General features: G+C 40.3%; 1 protein-coding gene across 1 annotated transcript; it reads left to right on the forward strand.

Annotated features, from left to right (window-relative positions):
• Positions 1-504: 504 nt before the first annotated feature.
• On the forward strand, positions 505-22782 carry EXD1 (exonuclease 3'-5' domain containing 1; the record flags this gene model as incomplete). Its single annotated transcript, XM_010285288.1, has 10 exons — positions 505-573; positions 1629-1709; positions 5419-5486; positions 6397-6483; positions 7586-7690; positions 7816-7896; positions 11988-12131; positions 14945-15136; positions 22067-22339; positions 22717-22782. Coding segments are annotated over 10 exons (1166 nt in total), but the record flags the coding sequence as incomplete, so codon positions are not given.
• Positions 22783-23509: the final 727 nt, after the last annotated feature.

A 23509-nucleotide genomic window follows, 5' to 3' on the forward strand; every position in this document is an offset into this window, starting at 1 on the left:
CTGCGCCTCCTCAGCGCGGGTCGGGGGAAGCGGGAGGGGTGCAGGCGGATCCAGCGCTGTGAGCCTGGTCGCTGAGGGAAGGGCGCTGGCGCACGGGCGCCTGGCTCCGCCGTGAACGCTGTGTCACAGGTGGCGTGGGCAGCCTCACACGCCGAGTGTGCCCCGCGGAGCGCCCGTGGGTGCTTGCCGGGAGCCCAAACGGGCACTGGGATGAAGAAAATACAGGCTTAAAGTAGAAGTTTGCAGGACTTACCTGTGCTCTCAGCTGTGAGACTTGTGTAGGTGTAGCAGCCACGAGTTGTGTCTTACTTGGTGCACCATCATCTTACAGAAACCCTCTTCTGCAGAGTGAAAGAACTGTCACTTGAAATAACCCATTTGTTGATTATTTTTTTTCCTAGTTAATAGTCCTATGGTCATGCTTTGTTCTACAAATGATAAGCTTTTACCCCCCAAAGGTGGACCTTGATGTATGTGTATTTTTTTCTCCCTCTCTCGTTTCAGTGAAGAACTTGGAAACTGGCAGAAGCACTCCAGGAGTAAAGATGTTTTTTGGCCGTGAAATAGTCAATGGTGAGGCGTTTCTTGCTCTATTTTGGGGCGCAGGCATCATGCCCACTCTTAGTTCAGCATTTTAAATCAATTTTTTGGTCACTTTGCTGAATTCTTCAGTTGCACATCTTTCTTCTAAAATCAATAGGAATTTGAATGTTGTATAAATTACAGAACTTTTGTTCTATTAGTGAAATCAGTTATCTATCAGTGAACTAATAATAACTCCACACTTTGTGAAGGTCTTGTGACAGTACTGCATTAAAGCTTATTAGTTAAATAATGAATACAGTCCAATAAGACCACTAACGAACATGACCACTAATGAATGTAACCACTCCGAAGGTAATCAGTTGAGATAAGTGTGCCCCCTGTTTACCTCTTGAAGGCAAGTCAGATTCATTGTGTATGTTCTTATATGTGCAAGACTTCACTAATACGCTTTGCTGGGAAGTTGCTTAAAGTTCTAGCTAACTTGGTTTTGCTTTTACTCACACAGGCAAAAGCTTGTCTATTAAAAGGTCTATTTATCTGAGCTTCCTTTTGTGATTCGCTAGTGATAAGAATATGGGGTTATTTTAAGAAAAACATTTCAAGTGTATAAAGGTCCTGTGCATTTCTATTAGCATTTGTTTTGCTTTGGGGACAAGGAACAAAGTGCTGAGGAAGAAATAGGTGGAAGGCAGCTATTGGACTTATCAGATGATTAACTGACTCCATTTGCTTTTTTCCTTGTACCTGCTTTATTGTATATGTAATAGTCTGTAGAGTAATTAGCTGTAGTTAGATACTGACTTTGTTTCTGGTGGGATGCTAAGCCATTCATGTTGCTTAAATGCTAGAATTCTAAAATACGCCTTACTTAGGCTTCCGATATAAGTTATTTTATATAGATTTGAACATCAGAGTGAATTTCAAGTCATTTAAATTGTACTTTGACTTCAGTTTGGTTTTTTGCCTGTAGGGCCATGCTCTATGGCAGTTAGTATCGGTTATAGTTCCTTTTTTGGGGAGACAACAAGTGTTGAAAAGTTGCTTGTTAGCACTAGAGTATTAATTGTTTGTTTCTATTGCAGTGGAGTTGCTGGATGAACCAGATTCAGGCAAGGGAACAGCAGTGCTCTCAGAGTATGTTGAAATGTTTCCTTCCTTTCATGGTAGGAGAAGGGGTGGGATGTGCTTGCTAGGGGAGACACCACTTACATTTAGTATAATACTGATGTTCAGACTCAGCTGTGCCAAGTTTGTGTTTCTCTGCTCTAAAGAGGTGAAAAAGGTGGTGAGTGGAAGACCTCCACTGTGTAAAAGGTTCTTTCAAGCTATTGCTTATAATTTCTCTTTCTTGCTTTTTTATGTTTTCTTTTTTTTTTTTTTTTTCTTCCCAGTACTGTTCCTAGGTAGAAGAATTTGCTTGGTTTGTTGTCTTGTAAGCTTGTGGTTTCAGGGAGGATTTCCCATGAGCATGTCTTCTGTGGTGGAACAGTTCCAGGACAATTGCACAGGGAAGGTTAGGTTTATACAGATGCCCTCAAAACATATGTAAATGTAACTTTGGGAAGCTGATAAAAGTATGTTTCAAACTCCTGTAGACCCATGCTCCTAGATGGCTTTGCTTTGAGTCTTCTCACAGGACCACATTTGAATAGTTTATTCTTCCCATTAAGAGAAGTAGGAATTAAGTGGTGTCTACTGAATAGTTCTTAAAATACAGTTAAAAAGCACATAGAATTGTGATTAGTAGCAGTCTTGCTGCTGTCTTGTCATCCTTCTTCCTGTTAACTAAGCCTATGTTCACACATCCTTGAATACGCTCACCTCAGTAACAGATTCCTGTGTTAGTTTTTCAGATACACAATTTTTAGATACAAGATTCTTCAGCTACATCGAAAGGCTGATCAGAAAGTTTTTTTTATATTTTATTCTATTGAGATAGAGATGTACATGATTGGAGCTCTATAATCATAATAGGATGTTTTTATATCAATATAAGGAAATTTATACTAATAAGTTATATTTCCCAGTGAAGTATTCTTGACCTTAGGCTGTCCTGTCACAGAAATTAAGCATCTTGTATGTGACATCAGTCAGGTAAATGTTTACTTTTTTTTTGGTCCTGTGATGCTGCCATTTTATATGATTTAATAACTTCCATCTGATTACAGGAAAGTTTCAGTGGATAAAACTTTTTTACATATTGGTGAACTTGTAAAATTGCCCTCCAATTATGGTAACTAACTAATGGATCAAATATTGCTTCAGTGTACAGATTTACAGATACTTAAATTGTGCATTGTGTGGTTCTTGGGCAGAGGTCAGGTACTCCATTCTTTGTACTTTGAACTCTTCCTTCCCTTGAAATTGTTGCTGACCTTTGCAGTGAACATCTCTTCAGGTTCTCCTTTCACCTTATACTTTCAGAATAAATGTCAAATTTTATCTGAAATAAAGGCCCTTTTGTGCAAAATAAGCTTATTTTTGGGTAGCTTCAAGATCTTTAAGAACCATGCATGTTGGATTAGGAAGTTGCTTCACACGCAGCAGTTCATTGTCTGCACACAGGTAGATGGCATTAGATGAAATAATTTTCTTTATTAAAATGTCCATGCTGGTGGAATGTGTTTTGACTTCTGTGCTATATATGGTTGCCTTGCTCATGCAGGTGCACTTCAGCTGTTGAAGGGAACAAACAAGCAGACACAGCACCAGCAGACTGTGGCCCATGGAGTTCTCCTCGCGTTTCCCTAGAAAGCCGGCTGAGGGCCTCAAATAGCTTAAAATACTCCCTCTCAGGTAATGTGGGCATTAGTCAAGCAATGTAGTTAGTTCGTCTTTGTCAGACAACATCTTTCCCAGAAGCTGTGATCTCTTGGTTTGGCTGTATCAGAACAGGATGTATTCTGAAAGGACAATGGTCACAGAAAGATAGGTGTAGAGCTTGTTATCTGCAGGTGTGCTCTTTGCCTGCAGATAGGTTCACAACATCAGAAGGAAACTCGTCTGCTTTCCAGAATGTTTATCCTGTAGCTGTCATCAACTATAAAAGTGGCTGAGCAGCACAACCGATCTCTTGGAGAAATCAAAGTGCTTTAGCCAGGGCAGATTCCTCTCCGGTGATAGTTTTAATCTTATACTTGTTCCTGAAATGTATGTGGCATGATAGATAAGTCAAAGCTCAGTAAGACTGTTGCTCTCTGGTTCTCTGTTGGCTGTTGATTGGGTTGTGTGGTTCCTACTGTATACACATATACAGGTACAAATCCAAAATGTGATCAGCTCGTTCTGTTCTTGTAGAGCTGTGACAAGACTGCAAGACCAGTATAGGCTAAAGGAAGGTTAGCTGCATTTACCTGGGTAGTGGGAGAGAAAATCAGCAAGGTTAATGTAATCTGGGAGAGCCTTTAAGAATTTGTTCTTATGATCTTTCAATTGACTTTTAGGGTTTAGAACATTGTCCTTGTGTTGTCATGGATGTGTATTATTAACGTTTGCATCTTACCTAAAGAGAAGGGAGAATCTTTATGAAAACTCTTCTTTACCTGTTCATTAGACATTGTTTAGCAGGTGTTAAAAAATATTAAAAGTCTGGCTTACATTCTCTTTGCCCTCCTTGATCACGTAGCTGTCCGTGCTCTGTGGTGTCACTGTCTGTTAGTTTTGTCTTTGTTACAATCTTTTCCCTTCCCTGGACAAGCCTGGGAATTAGGGTGCTCTATTTTTTTAATGGATGTAATTTTTTAAACTGAAATATTTTGTTTCCTTTATGCATCATAATGACAAAAAATATTGCTGCAACTCACTTTTAAACAGGCAGTTTTTCTGTCAAAAAACAGAATTTTGTCTCAGGCTCTAGGCTGTACATATCTGCATCAGACAGTTCAGTAATCTCTTTGGGTGTGTTCAGGAAGTAGAGAGGGAAGAACTGGACAGCTAAACCAGAAAAGTAGAGTGATTTTACAAATAAAACATAGAATCAATAGAATCATTAAGGTTGGAAGAGACCTCTAAGATCACATGTCTACATGTTTTTTGAACACTTCCAGCGATGGTGACTCCACCACCTCCCTAGGCAGCCTCGTTCCAATGCCTGACCACTCTTTCAGTGAAGAAATTTTTCCTAATATCCAATCTAAACCTCCCCTGGTGCAACATGAGGCCATTTCCTCTCATCCTATCGCTGGTTACTTGGGGGAAGAGACCAACACCCACCTCACCACAACTCCCTTTCAGGTAGTTGTAGAGAGCGATAAGGTCTCCTCGCAGCCTCCTCTTCTCTAGACTAAACAACCCCAGTTATCTCAGCCACTCCTCATAAGACTTGTGCTCCAGCCCCCTCACCAGCTTTGTTGCCCTTCTCTGGATACACTCCAGCAACTCAGTGTCCCCTCAATGTAGTGAGGGGCCCAAAACTGAACACAGTATTTGAGGTGCAGCCTCACCAGTGCTGAGTACAGGGGGACGATCACTTCCCTACTCCTGCTGGCCACACTATTCCTGATACAGGCCAGGATGCTGTTGGCCGCCTTGGCCACATGAGCACACTGCTGGCTCATGTTCAGCTGCCTGTCAGCCAGTACCCCCAGGTCCTCTTCTGTCACGCAGCTTTCCAGTTACTCTTCCCCAAGCCTGTAGCATTGCATGGGGTTGTTGTGACTGAAGTGCAGGGCCTGGCACTTGGCTTTGTTAAACCTCATACAGTTGGCCTTGACCCATTGATCCAGCCTGTCCAGATCCCTCTGCAGAGCCCTCCTACCCTCAAGCAGATCCACACTCCCACCCAACTTGGAGTCATCTGCAATATATACCTTGTGCAAAGTTTATTCAAGTAGAGGAAGCGTCTAATGTTTTATTTTTTATTCTTCCTTTTAGAGAAGAAGGAAGAAGAGCGTGTGGAGTACACGGTTGTTGATTGTTTCCAGCAGAAATTTGGCCCAGCAGTAAGTACTAATGAAGGCTTTTAAGCATGTATGGCTTCTAAGCCTGTTCCATTCTAACTGTCAGTAGATCCGTTAGGTGGCAGGATTGTGGTGTTGGGTTGATGGTTAGACTTGATGATGTAAAGGTCCTTTCCAACCTTAATGATTCTATGATTCTATAAGTGGACTTGGTAGAAAGGCTTTGTTTCAGAACTTGAAGCCAATGATAGATTTATTATTTAATTTAATAATATGGTTTAGATCCTGAATTAGACGAGCAATACTATAGGTCCTCTATGCCATTTTGTCTTGCATTAACATCAGTTGGGATTTGGGCTCTTATTACGGTAAATCTATTGCACATACAGAGGAAAAAGCTCTTCCCCACAGGAAGAGAGTTCCCTGCTTACAGAGGAATCTAGCTGTTGCTTGAAAAAGAAGCTGGCTTTTTATTTCTGTTTATGCCTTCTGCTGTTCTGTTACATGTGCATTACAGGTTGCTTTATCTTAATTGTCTGAAAACTTTTTGTGTCCGTGAGAGTAACAGGCTTTTCTTTTATACCTTAGAAAATAAGCTCCCCTTTTCATCTGAAAGGAACACCTTCTTTATGTGATCTTAAGGAAGTTCCTAAAACCTACTTAGGAGAATTTCTTGGGAGATCAGGGGAATCTATATTCTTTAGTTATCCATAATCTCTGCTAAATCTACCACTGATGTTTCTAGTGGCAGAATTTCCAGCTGTGTATCTGTAACTGGACTGATACTGTGTCTGTTTCTCTTGGACCACTATATATCTGAGATTCATTGTGGGTTTGATCTGTATTTTCCTTTTGAAATATGGATCATAACCAGAAATTATGAAATATGGATCATAACCTCTGCTTATAATTCTCTGGCATTATTTATTTTATCTCTATTTTTTTTCATTAGGTGCTGCACCTAAAACAGCAGTGTGTTGTCAGTATAGCAGGAGAAGGTGTGAATTTGTGTCGTCATGGAAAACTCTCATGGCTTGAGGTAAGAGGCAGATATTTCCCAGAATGTGCCACTAAAAAGAGGCGTAACTGAGAAACATTTGGGGATTAGTCTGTGTATAAGACTTACTCATGTAACTGTTGTGATAAGGGATATGATCTTCAAGACAGATCAGGTATTTCATAAAAGACCTGTTATGGAAAGAATTATGCCATTATAGGGCAATATAATAATTACTTAACTTGTATGTAATGTAGACATTTGTATATAACAATGTAACGTATTTGGTTTGCCATCTTCATATACTTGTACACAAGTAGAGGTATTACACTAGTACAGCTGTTACCTATTTAAAACCGCAAGACCTAATCACAATGACAATATAGTTGAAGGAGTAAAATCCATCTAAAGATGATATAGTATCTTAATTAGCTATGATATTATCAAGCTCTGAAAAGGAAGGGACAGAAAGGTGAATAGATTAATATGTTAGCTCAAAATCATCTTAGTTAATTTTTATATCAGTTTAAAGTTAGTGTGTTTATCTGAAGCAAAAATTTGTGTGGAAGTTCATGCTTCAAATTTAACTTGTTTATGCAAAAGTAAGTGTCCACAAAATGTTTGCTTTGGTATGTTTAAATTACTTTCAAGTAACAGCTTCTGTTAAAACATTATGAATTTGAACATAGGCAAAACCTAAGTTTTTTATCCTGTTTGAAATGCTAGGATGGAAAATGATGTCCTTTATTTCTTTTGTAGTGGTCTTTGGCAATGAAAGGAATGTCATGAGCCCAAGAATTTTGTTGGAAGTGGTTCTTTAAAAATGTCACCATAATAGGTGTAGGAATTTATTTTAAGTACTTGTGCATAGGGTTTGCTCTTGATATGTCTCAAAATTTTGTATTTAACTGTGTATGGTAGACTACTGGGTCATTCTTTCTAATTATCGTGAGAGTCGCTGAGCATCTCTGGAAAATAAAAAGACTCGTTTATGGATTAGCATTAAGGAAACTAAACCTGCTCTCCTCAGCATAAGCCTGTACATAGGAGATCATGGCTTGTGGGCAACAGTGCACTCCTCCCACTTTCAAATCTTTTGTTCTTCTGTCCCTCACTCATTTTCTCTGCAACTGATTTGTTGTAGATAGCAACAAAGAGCCGTATTTTTCTATTTGATATCTTCCTTCTGGGACCTCAGGCTTTTAAAAACGGATTACAAATGGTGCTGGAAGATAAAAACATCTTGAAGGTAAGTATACAGGGTGTGTGAGGACATTCACAGTGGCAGAGGTCATGTACATATATAAAGATCTAGCTGCTCCAAAAAAGTTGCAGCTGGACATGTGCTTGTCTGACAGCTCTTTCTTGCTTCAGATCATGCATGACTGCCGCTGGATCTCAGACTGCCTCTTTCACCAGTATGGTGTCCTTCTCTTCAATGTCTTTGATACACAGGTACCCTTCAAATATTCTGGTTGCGAACAAAAGTTTCAACAAGAGAAACTTCAGCCTTGGTCAGGGCATTCTCTCAGAGGAGGTTTAACAGTACTAGAATGTCACAGTTGTTGAACCATGTAAATGTAGTGGGTTTGTTCTAGCTAAAAAAGAACCAGCAGGCAAGGCAGATAGTGTTACCTAGAGTCTTGTGTAGACACATTTTAAAAGGTAGCTAATATCTAATATTAGCAGCAAGTTTAATGTGGGGTTTTTTTACGTATTAACTGGTCTTGAACAAACTTGGCAATACCTGAGGCTACTGTGACTCAAATAAGAGCCAGGTTGGCTTGTGTTTTATATTGTTTGTTATTCTTTCTGTTGTTTTCACAAGTGTAGAAACAGACTCAAGCTATAGGTATCCAGCACTGGGAAGACCAGCTAATAAAAGCAGTAGTGGAAGTTAGAGAACAGGCCAAGTTACCACAAAAATCTGTTTTTCCTGGTGCTGGCCCTTGTAGTTGTGGTAGTTAATCTTGCATGACTAACGGAAGAATTAGAGCCTTTCAAGAAAGAAGGAAATAACATAATGGCTATGATCTTTCATAATGGTTATGGAGATGTTATGCATAGTTATGTATGACTTGTCCTTGCCTATATACTGACTTTTCGTGTTGTAGATATGACTGCCTATAGTAACTCTTCAAAGCCCTAATCTGGGCTACGTAGTAAGCTTTATAGAGCAGAGGTTTCTCTCGGTCCCTTTCTGATCTTCGTTTGACCTTCTGCCCCTAAAAATTATGTTATTCCATTACAGGTCAAATATCAGTGTCAGTGGTTAAGTCTTGACTGCATGAAAAAAGTAGGGGTGAAAATTCCCATCAGTGGTCCCAACTGTACTGGCTAGAACATGTAACTGAGACAGTGGAAATAACTAACCAGAACTGTCCGCCGTAGTGTCTGAGGTACATAGAACTGCACTTGTTCTGTTGTCTTGGTATGAGCTGACAAGCATGTTTTCTTGTGCTGATAGAGCTCTAGACTTAGATTCAATTACTCTGATTTGTTGTCCTGAATTCTACTTCTAATGTAAGCAAGCCAGTGAAGTAGTCAGGTTTTGGCTGCTCTGCAGTGTACCTCGTATTGTGGAATTAAGCTGTCTTGTCTTCTACTCTGTACTACTGGAGCAAATAACTTGGAGATATGTCTGAGCAAACTCTCATAGATGCTTTTTGTGAAGCACTTCTTAGAGACAGCTTCTCAGTGCTGTTAAAATTGGAATAGGCTGTGTGCACAAGTGAGACTGCTTAAAAAACACAGCAATGGAATGAAGAACTCTGGTTTAAATGGGATCCCACCTGCATAATTTGAAAAGTTTTATTTATCCCTGGTTTTGATCAGTTGCTGCAATGGTTTATTCCTTGCAATAAGTAACCTAATATAATCAACACAGCATGTACAGGATGGCAGTGAAAGGTTTCTGATGTTCACTGACTGTCTTCCTCACTGATGGTCTTATAGTACTTAAGCATCACCTGTTGAAGTGACTTTTAATGACAATGATTGTGGAAGTCCAATACTGCTATTTCACATTTGACTGCCTTGGTGTATGTGTGTCCCTGTTGGGCTATAGCAGCATAGTGAGCAGGCAACTAACTGGCTGTTGTCAGTGCTTACATTCCTCACATTGCCTGGGACACTTCTATGCTGCATCATGAGGCCTAGAGCATTCTCACACTCTGAAATCCCTGCCTATTGTAAAATGTTGTTGTTTGCATATCTGTGTACTACCAAAAGAAATAATACAATTCTTCCTAGAGGTGTGTGCTGAAAGAATGAAGAAAATTTGACAGCTTGAGACTTTCCATAAGACAAAGGTCCATGCAAGGTTTAATCATAAAGTATACAAGTGAAGAAGTCACTCTTGCTGTCTGGTTCCACAGATCAATGCACATACACTACTCTTTAGTGTGTCATAGTTCTTCTGCCCTTGAATCTAAGCCATTAGCATGCAATGACTCTGGACAAAGATTTTCACAGTGAAAGCTAAAACATTTTTTTTCGTTGTGGGCAAGTTTAGTCTATAATCTTGTTCATTCAGATTAGACTTTTTATGAATATTAATCACAAAGATGCTTTCATTTTTGTTTAAATATTTAAGTCTTTTCTCTCCTTGTTGAAAAAGCATTGAAACTTTTTACTAGAAACTCTCTCTCTAACCATCTAGAAGAATGGAATATATTTCCATAGATTTGAACATCATCTTTGTTTTGACTTTGACTAAAAGTAACTAATTGCTTGAGAAGCTCTTTCCTGAGGTTCCTCTTCATCTGCATTTGGTCACTAAGAGGAAAAAGCTAGATGTTTTAGTGGTCAGAAGCACAATACAAAGGACTTGTAATGAGTGATGGAAACTTCCTCTTTACTTGGTCATTTGTGCATACAATCCAGTGAAGATCAGCTTTACCTGGGTCTTCTCCATTTTCTTCTCTTCAGTGAACTCATCAGTTTGAATTGTGGCAGTTCCTTTCTCCAGGTGTGTTTCCTGCCACTTTTCAGCTGATAGTTGTAGACTTCTTTGGACTGCAGCAATGTAGTCAGCTTAGCAAACATAGGCAGTGCTAGATTCCCTGTCCTACCACAGAGCATAGGAGGTCTGACATTTCTTTCCTTAGTCCAAGATTGCTTGTTCTACTTGTGGTGCTCTAATGTTTTGCATTTTCTTTATAATACCTTCATACAATCTTTTATTCCTTGGAAATTCAGTAAATGGATTGGGTTAGCACTTTCTTCTGGTAGGCTTAGCAATACATGGCTTCTCTCCCAGAGAAGGCAGCAGTTAGCTATTTAGCTGAGGCAGCTTTAGTCATTAATAAATCATACCAGCTTGTTTGCCTTTGCTATTGGACAGGAAGAGATTTTTTTTTTCCCCAAAAAGACTTTATAGGTAAGTTAGGAATGGAGGTTTGGTCTTGGAATTTACCCTCACTATAAGAAGCCATGGAGTTATAACTCTGTGGCCACTATTTCAGGTACTGACCTGGTGCTTCCAAGCACTACGTGGTCTGGTCTAGGTAGCACATGGGCAGCATGTGGTAGAACAGCTTGAACAGTGGCTTCAGCTGTAACCCTTGCAGTAAAGCTGGGCTGGCCTCTAAGCTCATGGCTTTGTTGGTGGGATTTTGGATGCTTGTGCTGAGTGTTGGCTCAAGGCTTCTCAGGAGAGTAAGGAGAGAAGTAAGGAGAAAAGGGCTATAGAAAGGTCAGTGGGGATTTCAGGGCACCAGAGTGGGAATCTGGGTTTTTGAGTAGCAGAGGAAGGCTGAAGGGTAGGTTGTTCCAATGACAGATAGCTCAGTCTCAGATTTTGAGTGTGGATGCAGGCTTTTTATTTTTTCTTCTCCATGCCCCTGGTGAGTTGACTCTCTTGCAGGCTTCCCTTTTCCATTGTCTTCTCTCTGCACCTGTTGCAATAGTTCCACTCATCTTTGTGTTCCCTTGGTTAGGGACAAGAGTCAGGGCTGTTCCTGCTCTTACTGCAAAAGGGTATGAATGGATGAAACCAGGATGAGAAACAAGCAAACACCATGCCATGCAGTTGCTGCTGGAGGCTGTTGTTTGCTTCCCTTCTGGCTCTGTATGCTGTCAAAGCTGACTCTTACTGGCAAAATCAGGTTTTAGGCAAAAGGTTTTTGGCGACTTATGTATTCTTTCATTACATTTTCCTTACTCTGCATCAGTATTTCTGCTTTTAGATAAAAGGCTAAACTGTAAGTATCCTGGGGAAGTATCATTGTATGTTTACTCTCTTATGGTACTGCTCCTAACCACCCGCTGTCTGGAGGCAAGAATACTGGGCTAGAAGGATCATTAGACTAATACAACATATAACTTATATAAGTCATTCTTAAAACTTAATTTACCCTTTTGTGTAACTTAACAGCTTTAAGGAGTCAGATTACTAGGTCTGCAACTCTATGCAGTCAAAACGAGGATTAATTTGTTTGCAGTGTACTTTACTTCCAATACACATCACCACTGTCAAACTTCCACATTCTTTGCCTTGCGTTAACGGATGCTGGTTCATAGTATATTGATCCCTTCCATCACAGGTTGCTGATGCTCTGCAGTTCTCAATGGCAACAGGTGGCTTCCTTCCGCACCGTGTCTGCACGTTACAGGAATGTTTGATGCAGCATTTGAAGATACCTTCCAAATGGGATGCCATCATGAAGTGCAGGCAGCAGATGGCTTCAGTGAGTGATTCAGTGAGGCATCTTCTGAAGAATCAATTGTGAGCTGTGCTTTGCCCATCTTGAGACGTTTCTATCAGTTTTCTTAAGAGCATGGCACTATGCAGTGGTCAAAGTGCTGTAGTTAAGGACATTTTGTAACACTGACTTGGGAGACAGATGCAAGCTTTAGTTGGCATCAGTGCTTATGCTGGTATTTCCTAATAGCTCATTTGAAATTGAGATTTTGACGAACCACAAACCTTGTTTAACAGATGATATAAATAACTTGGGTAAAAACTCTTCCAGATATCTTAATATATTTGACTAATTCTGAAACCTAGTTCCAACAGAACAAGTTGGTTAAAATGAATCCTGAGTCAAGTAGAGGAAGAGGAAACTTTTATTGCTAGCACTATTAGAATGAAAAAATGAGAGTAGCGATTTTTTCTTGCTTGTGCAGTTCAGCAGCATTTGCCAAATAGTTATTATCTATTGTCCATGTTTTTGTTGATCTTTCAGATGGAAACTAGCAAGGGAAAACTTAATGGGTCAGGAGCTCCTATGATTTGGGGAACATGAGTTTGATAAATAGAACAAAATAGACTAGTTCAGTTGGAAGGAACCTACAATGATCATCTAAACCAACTGCCTGACCAATTCAGGCCTGACCAAGTTAAACCATGGTATTAAGGGCATTGCCCAAATGCCTCTTGAACACTGACAGGCTTGGGGCATCAGCCATGTCTCTAGGAAGCCTGTTGCAGTGTTTGACCACGCTCTTCGTAAAGAAACGCTTCTTAATGTCCAGTTTCAACCTCCCCTGGCGCAGCTTTGAAGCATTCCCACACGTCCTGGATACCAGGGAGAAGAGAGTAGCACCTCCCTCTCCACTTCCCCTCCTCCAGAAGCTGTAGAGAGCAATGAGGTTCTCCAAGCTAGACAACCCCAAAGTCCTTAGCTGCTCCTCATAGGACATTCCTTCTAGCCCTGTCACCAGCTTTGTTGCCCTCCTCTGGACACATTCAAGGACTTTCAAATGCTGCTTAAATCATGGGGCCCAGAACTGCACACAGCACTAAGGCGAGGCCGCACCGATGCCGAATACAGCAGGATAATTGCCTCTCTCGTCTGGCTGGTTATGCTGTGTTTGATGCACCCCAGGGTGCAGGTTGCCCTCATGGCTGCCAGGGCACACTGCTGCCTCATGTTGAGCCTGCTGTCGACCAGCACCCCCAGATCCCTTTTTGCAGGGCTGCTCTCCAGCCACTCCTCTTCCAGTTTTATACTTGTGCCTAGTGTTAGTCTGTCCTAGGTGCGGAATCTGGCATTTTGACTTGTTAAATTTCATCCCATTAATCATAGTCTGATGCTCTCATCTCTCTAGATCCCTTTGGAAGGCATCTTGTCCCTCAAGAGAGTCAACAGCACCTCCCAGTTTGGTATCATCAGCAAACTTGCTAATGGTGCATTCAACTCCTGTATCCAGATTGTTGCTAAATATATTGAACAGAACTGGCCCTAGAATTGAACCCTGAGGAGAACTGCTGGTGACTGGTCACCAGCCAGATGCAACCCCATTCACTACAACCCTTTGAGCTCTGCCCTTCAGCCAGTTCTTCTCCCAGCGCACCGTGAACCCACTCATCCCACAGTTGGACAACTTGTCCAGAAAGATGCTGTGAGGGACAGTATCAAAAGCCTTACTAAAATCCAGAAAAACTACATCCACTGCCTTCCTTTCACCCACTAGGTGGTTGACCTTGTGATAGAAAGATATCAAATTAGTTAAACGAATAGTATATAAATATGCTAGCGCTAGTTGTGGCATCTTTTTACTGGGTTTTTAATTACCTGACCTTGCTTTTTTTGGGTTGGGGAAGACTTCCAAAGAAGCTATTAAATATGGGAACTAGATACTTAATGAGACCTTGCTATATAGGCAGGATTTCTTTACTGAATAGGAACAATCACTTTCCTAGCAGATCATTTTTTCTCCCTTCATGCTTGTCTTGTAACTTCCTGAATAAATCTGAGTGGTTTTGCACTGCCTGTTCATAGACTTAAAATCTTTCTCAAAAGCCTGGATTAAATGTTATTTGATACTGCTATAATAGCTACTCAGTGAAACCTCTAATTTGAACACATCTTTATTTTTATACAAGTTTTGGAATTCTCATAGTGTCTCTCAAAACTTCAATTTAGAGCATTCTGTATGGCAAATCTAAACCAAATGACAACATGCCTTCCTTAGTTTACCAGACCAAATCTGCCTTTTGGTTTGAAGACTAAAAGTGGAAAATGACCGTGTAATATGTATGTAGTAGGTATACCAGGGTAAGCCACTGTAGTGACAGTTTTGCTCAGGTTATCATGGTCATGCAGCTTAGCTGGGGCTTATTTTCATGTTCTTCGGGTTCCAGTTGTGATGGCTGAAGATGTTACTCTCCCCAGCTGCTTCCCTGGCTCCCTTGATGGGAGGGTTTTTTTCCCTTTACATCTTTCAGCTCAGCTCTTAGGAATCCAACCTAGTTTCTGAGATGGGTGAGAGAGAATCTAGCATTAACTGCTGGAATAGGTGTGTGTTGGGTTTTGGTTTGGGGGTTTTTGTGTTTTGTTTTTTTTTTTTCCAAGAAGCAATCCCTCCTCCCAAACTCCCTCTTCTCTAACGTCCACAGGCTTGTACACAGATGGCCTTAGAAGCTGCAGGCACTCAGTAGCACTGAAAATAGAGATCAGCATCAGGAGATATGTTGTAAACTGCAGGATAATGTGATGAAAAGCTTTTTAATTATTTTTATTAAAATAACTGTTTTCATTTGCATTGGGATACACAGGAGAATCCTGATATATGGTTCTTGAGACCCTTTCCAGCTTCTCTGCTTAAAGCCCTTGCTCTGAAGGCTATGTACCTTCTGCTGCTTCACTCATCTCTAATGGATAACTTGATGTCTGACCTAACAGCTGTAGTACATGATTATTTAAATGCTTATCGGACTGAGTCTGAAGATCATCTTGGGAGCACAAAGGTAGGTATGTCTTTGCTTGTTTCTTTGGTTAGTGATTTGATCTAAGGCTTTGCTGGATAAACTGGAGGACTTAGCTACAGCAGCTTCCTTTTCTGCAGCTGTACACCCTACTTTATGCCACATACCTTGTTTCCTGTACACAGCAGCAGAAATGATGGTGACTGTATCTACCTAGCTGCATTTCATGTTAGTCCATTTAGTACTGTGGATGGTGAGCTGCTGCTGTTAAGGCATGGGCACAGGCATATATGCCTTTTGTTCACTCTAATCATTGGAGACAGAGAACCTTTGGGCTCAATAGGGGCTGTGTATGTGCAAGGGCATGAAGAGGGACAGGCAGTTGTGAAGTCTTGGTGCCTGGAGCTGCCAGAGTTTTCTTTGTTTTGGTACGAGCATTAGTCCCCAAATCTTGTTCTGTTTTTCTCCTATTCTGTCATCTTTACGGCTGAACTGTTTTGCATATACTGGCTGTTTCTGAGAAGTGTTGTCTCTTGTTGGCCAAAGAGATGCTTTCTGTAAAAGCATCTCTGAGTTATCTTGTCTTCCTGATTTATTCTCACCTGTGTTATCTAAAAAAAAAAAAAAAATTAAAAATCAAGTCAAGTAACACTTTTCATCTTTGGTTACATAGAAGCAGTAGTATTGCATGCCCAGATAACTTGGAGTGGTTTGTGTAGTGGACACTTCTGTAATCGCTTGCTAATTTTTAAAGCGGGGAGGAGGAAAAACAAGATTTTTGGTTAATGAACTTGACTTCCTGCACCGATGGAAAGAACAGGTCCATGCAATAAAAACAAGTAGTGGTATTGGTGTTGTCTTTTTCTGTCTTTTCAACAAATTAATCTTAGGAGGGCTTGCAATAGCTATGTAAGATATTGCTGGTATTAAATTCAGGTGAAAAGTGAATGATCAAACATCCTCATTCATCGCAAAAAGACTGAACTATCATGATTATATCCTGTTACCGCCTCATTTTTGCAGTTGTAAATGTCTTGAAATATTTATTAGAAAACGAGAATGCAGGTCTATTTTCATGGAAGAAATTGTCTTTTTCTTTGCTCTGGTTTAACAAAGCACTCAAGCACAGACTTGAATCCTTTGGGAATTACTTAAGGGCTCAAAGCAGTAAATCCCATTATTAAGGATTTAGGAGGAGATTAGTTTAGATAACCACAAGAGGTCATAGTTGTTTCACAGATGGAAGAGAAGAGGTCATATCTTAAAATCTTTTCTTTTTACAGGAGAGCTGCCAAAAAAAGGTTGTTCATAGTTCATTAAAAAAATGAGCTTGATGTGAATTTCCAATGTGAAATGCATGCAAAAGTAGGCATGACACAAGTGAAAAGAACAGTCTGTTAAAGTGAAAAGAGCACAAATTCTGTTTTGCATTGTGCTATTTGTAGAATTTTTTTAAAGTGGTACTCGGGTTCTGAAGCCAATCCTTTTGTAAATCCATTTATTCCATAAGATTAGTCAAGGAATTAATCTGATCCTGAGCATTTCAAATAGCATTTTGAAGATCTTTTGAATATCACTTCTGATAATCATACTTGTTGCAGTTGCTTTAGAAATCTTGTAGTATGTATAGTAAAAGTAGCCATTTTCACCATCTTTTGCTGTTGTTTCTGTATCTTGCAAGAAGATCACACAAATGAAAGTTTCTGCTACGTTATTTAAAATCTGCTTGCGATACGTATTTGAAGTCCAAATGTGGAGTTTGGTTTAATTAATTCTGGTCTGTTACTTCAGTTCTTCACTAAGTAAACAAAGTTAACTTTAAGGGAATCCTTTGCAAGTTGATGAGATCAGCTAAATCTGTTTTAAGAAAAAAAAAAAAAACAAAAAGCTTTGCTTGTGCAACTTCTAGGTTTTCCGGTGAAGTCTGTATTAATTCCTTGAATCAAAAAGCCTTTATTCACATCTGATTCTCAGAATGAAGTAATAGTCAAGATACTTACACACACACACCCCCCCTCCATATTTATTCTAGTGCTTTTTCAGGGATATTTAGAAGTGAAGTTATAACACAGACCTTAGTGATGTGTTATGCTTTCTGTACACTTTGTGAAGCTACAGTTGAAAGTTACCTGTCAAATGCTTTTACTGGACTATTATACTTTTTACACTGATGAGTTACAATTTACACTTGTGCTCCCCCTTGGACCCTTGGTGAACAGCAGTCTGGTACAATGAGCTTGACTTCATCTTGGAGCCAGTCTCCAGCAACAGCAACACTGGAGTGCCTGTACTTGATGACTGTGTTCTCTAGACATGATCTGGTGCAGCTCCAACACTACTTCAGCAGAAGTAATGGATCTCCTTGGATTCTGAAGTAAATACCCATGCCAGGGAAACATTTTGGAAACCTGAAACAGGTTACCTACTACTCTCTCTCCACGATGGAGAACTGGAAGAGAGGCCTTTGTTGCTGAAGCAGGACTGCAGGAAAGCCAAAGACAATAAATGCTCCAGGGCCATAAAGATATCTTGCACTACTTCAGCTTCTAAATTGGAAGGTGGACATAATTCCTGAGTGAACAGAAACCATCTGTGGTACATCAAGCCTTTACTTGAAAGTTGTGGGAGTGAAAGCCACTAGGCTAGAGTCTCCAAGTTACCACAGCCTGGTGGAGAAGATGACCACATCTGGAAACTGACTGACTTCCATTGCTTCAGGTAAGGAAGCCTCTTCTGGGCCCTTCTCTGTTCTGTTTTGGTTCTTGGATTGCGTTCTCTGAACAGAACCATCAGATCTTCAGCCTTCTGACAAAGAGAAAGGTAGTTATGTAGACATGCCTTCTGTTGTGCCTCTGATCTACAAAGGTGTTTGAGTACGTCATACCTGACTAGAGCAATGAACAGAGCCATGCTTCCCTGGCCTGCTCTTGTTTCCTCTGATCTTACTGAGCGACATCATGTCACACAGAAGAATGCTTTTTGTCATTCTTCTATTCTCCCAAACTTATGACACTCCCATGGAAACTATACTTGCAAAAGTAGTACACAGATACAGACACAGTTTCAATCATGAGACTTCATTAAAAATGAAGTACTGAAGCTGGATGGAATACATTGCCACATTCCTACCCATCTCCAGCTGTCACATGTTGAATCTCAGCTCAGGGTTTACAACATTGATCTTCAGCTTGGACTAGCATGGTAGCGTCCTCCTAATCTTTCCTGGGTCCCTGCCAGATCCAGAAGTTCATAATGCCAACAGCTTTTGTGCGTAATAACAGTATCAGGATACACTTGGTGAAAAAGATGCTTTGGCTTTCCAGTCTGAGGTTGCCTGGGTATAGAATAATGCTGAGTAGTGTCGAATAATGACCACTGGGGCAGTTACCTACTCTCTCCTTCTGTTGTCGAATCAGGGGGTTCAGCCTCTGGGAGCAGATCTGAACCAGACGCTGTTTTTTCTCCTCTTGGAAATAGCAGCAAGGAAAAGTGATGAATATGCGTAATCATGGAGTAAAAGTCAAGCCTGTTCCCTTGCCCTTATGGATCACTGCATCCACTGAATGTTGAGGAAAGGCAAGTGTAAATAAGGCTGATGAATGCAATTGTCACCACTCTTCCTTGGGCTCTGTGCTCCCAGCCTCTGCAGTCAGTTTTCCACATGCCTCTCTTCCTCAGAAGTTTCTGTATGCTCTAACAGGCCCCCAGTAGTGACAGAATACAAGAATCACTCTCTGGCTAAATGCACAGCTCCTACTAGTGTCAGATCATCTTTGTGGCCTTCAACATATTCAGGAGTGCTTGATTTCAGACTTATGCATAATTACATGTACCTGTGTCTAATTTTGCCTTGTTTCTTGAACATGTGTGACTGATGGAGGTTTTGTTATACATTGCACAAAATACATACAGCAGACCTTGCTTCTGGACAGCCAAACACATTCTTTTGTCATTTGATAGTTGTTTCAGCAGTAACAGAACATGTACTGAAGAGCTGGTCCATGAGCTGGTATGCCAGTTGGGAGACATGCTGTCAAGGTGGCAGGATGCAACTCCATGGATTAGAGCCTCCTTCAGGAAAGGATTGTGGATAAGGATGGGTGTCATGCATCCTAGCAGTTGCTAGCAACAGTAAAGTATTGCTAGTGGTCCACAGCAGCCAAAAATGATAGTGCTACACCCTTGTTGATGTAGTACTGGGAGAAGAGAATGAAGAGGAAAATGGTGAAGGGGGGGGCGGGGTGAAGAAAGAAAAAGAAAGGAAAAAAGGCATCTCATTGATTCTGACAGCTTTGAAAATGTTTGTTGACACTTGCTGTGGTTTCTTGTGTCATCACCTGCAAGTAGTAGTTGAGCTCTTCTGAATAGTGGGCACTCCCTCCTAAGCAACTAAGTTTTTACCCACAAACCAGATACAAAGCAGTAACCTCTGATCCCCAGTGCTTCATTATAAAAACCCTCAGCTTCCCTCTTCAGCATCTTTCTCAAACTGATAATCATTCTTGCTGCTGAAGGGGAGAACTCAACACAAACTTCGCACCCTGAAGGTCTCTGCAGTTTCCTGCATTTTAGCCTAACTGTCTGCCAGGAGTAATTGTTCTTCATGTGGATGCGAACATGAAGTAAAAGGGGTTTCTGTGGCTCTGCAGCACTAGAAAAGAGCTAGTAAAGGAGCTCTATGTGCTACGTTTCTAATTGTCCTTGTAGATTCATATTGTGACTTGTTAGGTACTTGGAAATGCAGCTGCATTCTGATGTTTAGGACTTAGAAACAAAGAAGCAAACACAGCCTGGGAACCCATCAGTGTAAAGAAGCAAATGTTCTCCTAGAAGTGCAGTGCTTCCTTGTTGAAGTGGTGATGGTTCTCAAGCAGAGCTCTGGTACCATAGGGGAGTTGCACAGCCTTGTGCAGCAGAATTGATTTCTCAAGGCACTTGAGGTAAAGCTGCAGTAGATAAGGTGCAGTGTAGGATGTAATATCAGGTAACATGTTAATGACACATGATGGCATAAACTGTTCTGCGTCTAAATATAACTGCACGCCTGAGCCAAAGTTTACCTAATTGGTAGGTGAGTTGGGACTGCACACACAGCATATGAATTATTATGAATGTAGAGCCTGAATTTTCATGCAACTTTGCTTTAAATGGTTTAGGGCATGGATTACCTCTCACTGTAGGATAATGTAGCAGTTAGGAAGCTAGATGTACATTCTTCTGGTTAAACAGAACTGAAGGTATGGTGTTTCGAGTAAGTGCTTGCTCTGCTTTCTTCTGTAATCCTGTCTGAACTATTTAGCCTTCCTCTGGGTCTGTGCAAACTTCTAGGCAGGTTTTGTGAGGCATGGCTTCCTTTTACAAAACCCATGGTAACTCCTTCCCAGTGCATCCCATCTGTATATCCACGCATTCTGTTCTTAGTTTCTATCAGTATGCTCATATGGACATCTGACCAGCGTGTTGCTTCCTGTATCTTTCCCAGGACCTTCTTTAAACATTTACCACCTTCCAATCCCTGGGTGTCAAGGCAGGTGTTAAGCAAGATACTATAGTTACTAGTTCAGCTTTTTCATCTTCCACTGTTGAGGAATTTTGGGTGACATTCACCTTGTTGTTTGTATTTCAAGTACCGGTACTAAGTACTTATGGGACAATCTGAAACAGATTCTGGGTACATGATGAATGTTTTTGGGTATGGGAATCTCCATTTTGGGTTCACCTTGTTGTGAATACCTTTCAAGTACCGGTATTAAGTACTTATGGGACAATCTGAAACAGATTCTGGGTACATGATGAATGTTTTTGGGTATGGGAATCTCCACATATTTTCATATTGAATGTAGAAGAGAAAAAATGTTGTGTGTTTTACCATGATGCTTTTGTGTTTTGATCATCACTTGGCCTTGCAACATGGTTGACATTTTGTGCTCCTCTGACGTTTAAAGATTTTTAAAAATTTGTTCTGTTACTTTTTTTTTAAAAAATATTAATAAAATAATTCTGGCCTGCCCTTTGTTTTTTTCTGTAACTTCATCCTTACCATTTTCTTCACTTGGATGTGGTTTTCCTTTCCTGAAGGATGCTTGCTTCATAGTCTCCATTCCCCTAACCTCTAGTCCTGCTAGCTTGCGTTTGTTCTTTCTGTTGTCTTTTGCTGTTAGGTAATGTTTACTCTATGCTGCTTGTACATTGTCTTGAAGTTGTCTCCATGCTACCTGTTAGGATTGGATTTGCTTGGCTGCCTCTTACTACTTTCTATTGAGTTTCCTTGTTTTTGTAATTCTCCTTTCTACAGCTGAACACAGCGGTGGATTTTTTTTGTTGTTCCTAGAAAGGTGGTGAGCATTGCAGTCCTTGTTAAGGAGCAGATCCTTGAATGTAGTATTTTGAACAGTGTCCCATGCGTGGCTCAGGACCAAGTCAAGGAGTGTATCTCCTTTCACTTACTTCCTAAGTAGCTGTTTCATTGATTTGTTAACTATGTCAGCTTTTTCCACATAAGGGGTTTTTTACCCATAGGACAGAATACCATGGTTTTAAATGAAAAGCTGGGAAGGCTGCCTTTGCAGTGGCTTCTGCAAGCAAACATGAACTGGTTATGCCTCTTTTTGGGGCTTACAACAACTTCATAGTGCAAAAGGTCTTTCAGGAAACATCTAAATCCCGTATGTGAAGTATTACTTAAATCTTGAAGATCTTCATAATAAAGGAGTAAACAATAAATGCAAGTCTTAATATTTTTCCCTTTGGGTTGCCTTTAAAAGAAAGAGGGTGTGGGGACTTTTTCCCCTGAGGTATTGTTTGTGTAACCAAGTAGTTGATACATTCCACAGATCTACTGAGATGATTGTACTGTTCCATTGGCTAATTACAGAGGGACCTCTTATTTGGTACTAACAAAAGTAGAGCATGTATATATATATATGTATTGTTTTGATTTCTTTTCTGTTTCTTTTCTTTTTTCCGTATCAGCCCACTTGCATGGAGCTGCCAGAGGAGCTGCGTCAGCTGGTAGACATCTGGAAGCTGCGAAGGGAGAAAGCAATAAAAGACTACAGAATGAATGAGGATGGTCTTTTGATCAGACCAGTCATGGAATTAAATGAGAGAAACGATCCACGGAAGGATGGAAACTACAAAGATGACAGGGATTGCTTTCCCACAAATAAAGCGGTGTCTCAAAATACATCCTTCTGCAATCAGGATGTACTTTTTCAAGAAAAGCTTGAAAATCAAAATCAAGTGGTAAATCTGTGGAAGAACCTTAAACTGACCTCAAGCTGGCTGTACGAATCTAACTTCTGATACAGGTAACTCGATGAGCTTAGACTGGGTATTTGAAGACATCCAAATAAAAAAGGGGCTATTCCCCCTGCAGAAGTGTCAAACAAAAGCTCCTTTCTTTACAATGACAGGTGAACCCATTGTTGAATGGAAATAATGATGGCCTGTCTTTCAAAGGAAATTCCTTCTGTGTCTGACTGTTCTTCTTGAGGTCTATTTTTGAGATGCATTTCTCTGAAGAGCTATTTTTTATTTTAAAACAGTGAATTTTGTTTTTCCTACGTTGTTATCAGACCAACGTCTTTAAATTGCGTTGGTTCTTTTGTTACCTGTTGCAGGTTTGTAAAACTCTCATCCAGTCCAGGTATGTGAAGAGGGGAGCTTTTAAGATGACTGTTCATTGAGATTAAAAAATGTTTGCTTGGAAAAATTAAAAACCTTCTGGCCAGTTCATGTGAGCTTGGTTTATATACAGATAAGTCTCTTGGCATAGCTATACAACAGTCTTTCATAGGAGGGTGAAAAAGATCACACCCTAATGAACAACTATGCTGGCAAAAACAGCAAAGAGGTGTACTAATAAAAAGGACTTTTCTGCCATGTCAGAGTTATTTTAGGATACCTGAGAAAAGAAGCTTCCTGCTACACCGTTTGTCAGCACTGCTCTATAAAACTCATGTAGATAAGGCTGTAGCACTAATGTGGTGTGTATACAGACAAGTGTGTATAAGCAGGGGGAAAGCAGTTAAATTAGTTTAAAAGTTGTATAGCATTTCTCCCCAAGCAAAACCAGTTTATTTCCAGTATACTTGCTTTGGCTGGTATTCACTAAAAGTAAAGCTCCTCCAACTGATAGTACTAGTCCACCACATGACAAAATTAATGCAGGCCATGCTTGAGTCTTGGAACATTTTTTTGGCATATCACTATATTTGACTTGCAAGCACAGGAGTCTTAAACATACGTTGCTTTTGAAATTCTGAATTTATACACATTTATGTATTTAAATACATAAAAACCACTGCATGTTTTGCCATTCAGATGCTTCAGACAGGGTGGGGAACACCTTACTCATATATAAGGAAAGTTTCTTTCTCAGGGTTGTGGCTATGCGAATTGGTGAAGCCAATG

Source organism: Phaethon lepturus, unplaced genomic scaffold (genome assembly GCF_000687285.1).
Source record: "Phaethon lepturus isolate BGI_N335 unplaced genomic scaffold, ASM68728v1 scaffold1994, whole genome shotgun sequence".
In the NCBI taxonomy this organism is placed as follows: domain Eukaryota; kingdom Metazoa; phylum Chordata; class Aves; order Phaethontiformes; family Phaethontidae; genus Phaethon; species Phaethon lepturus.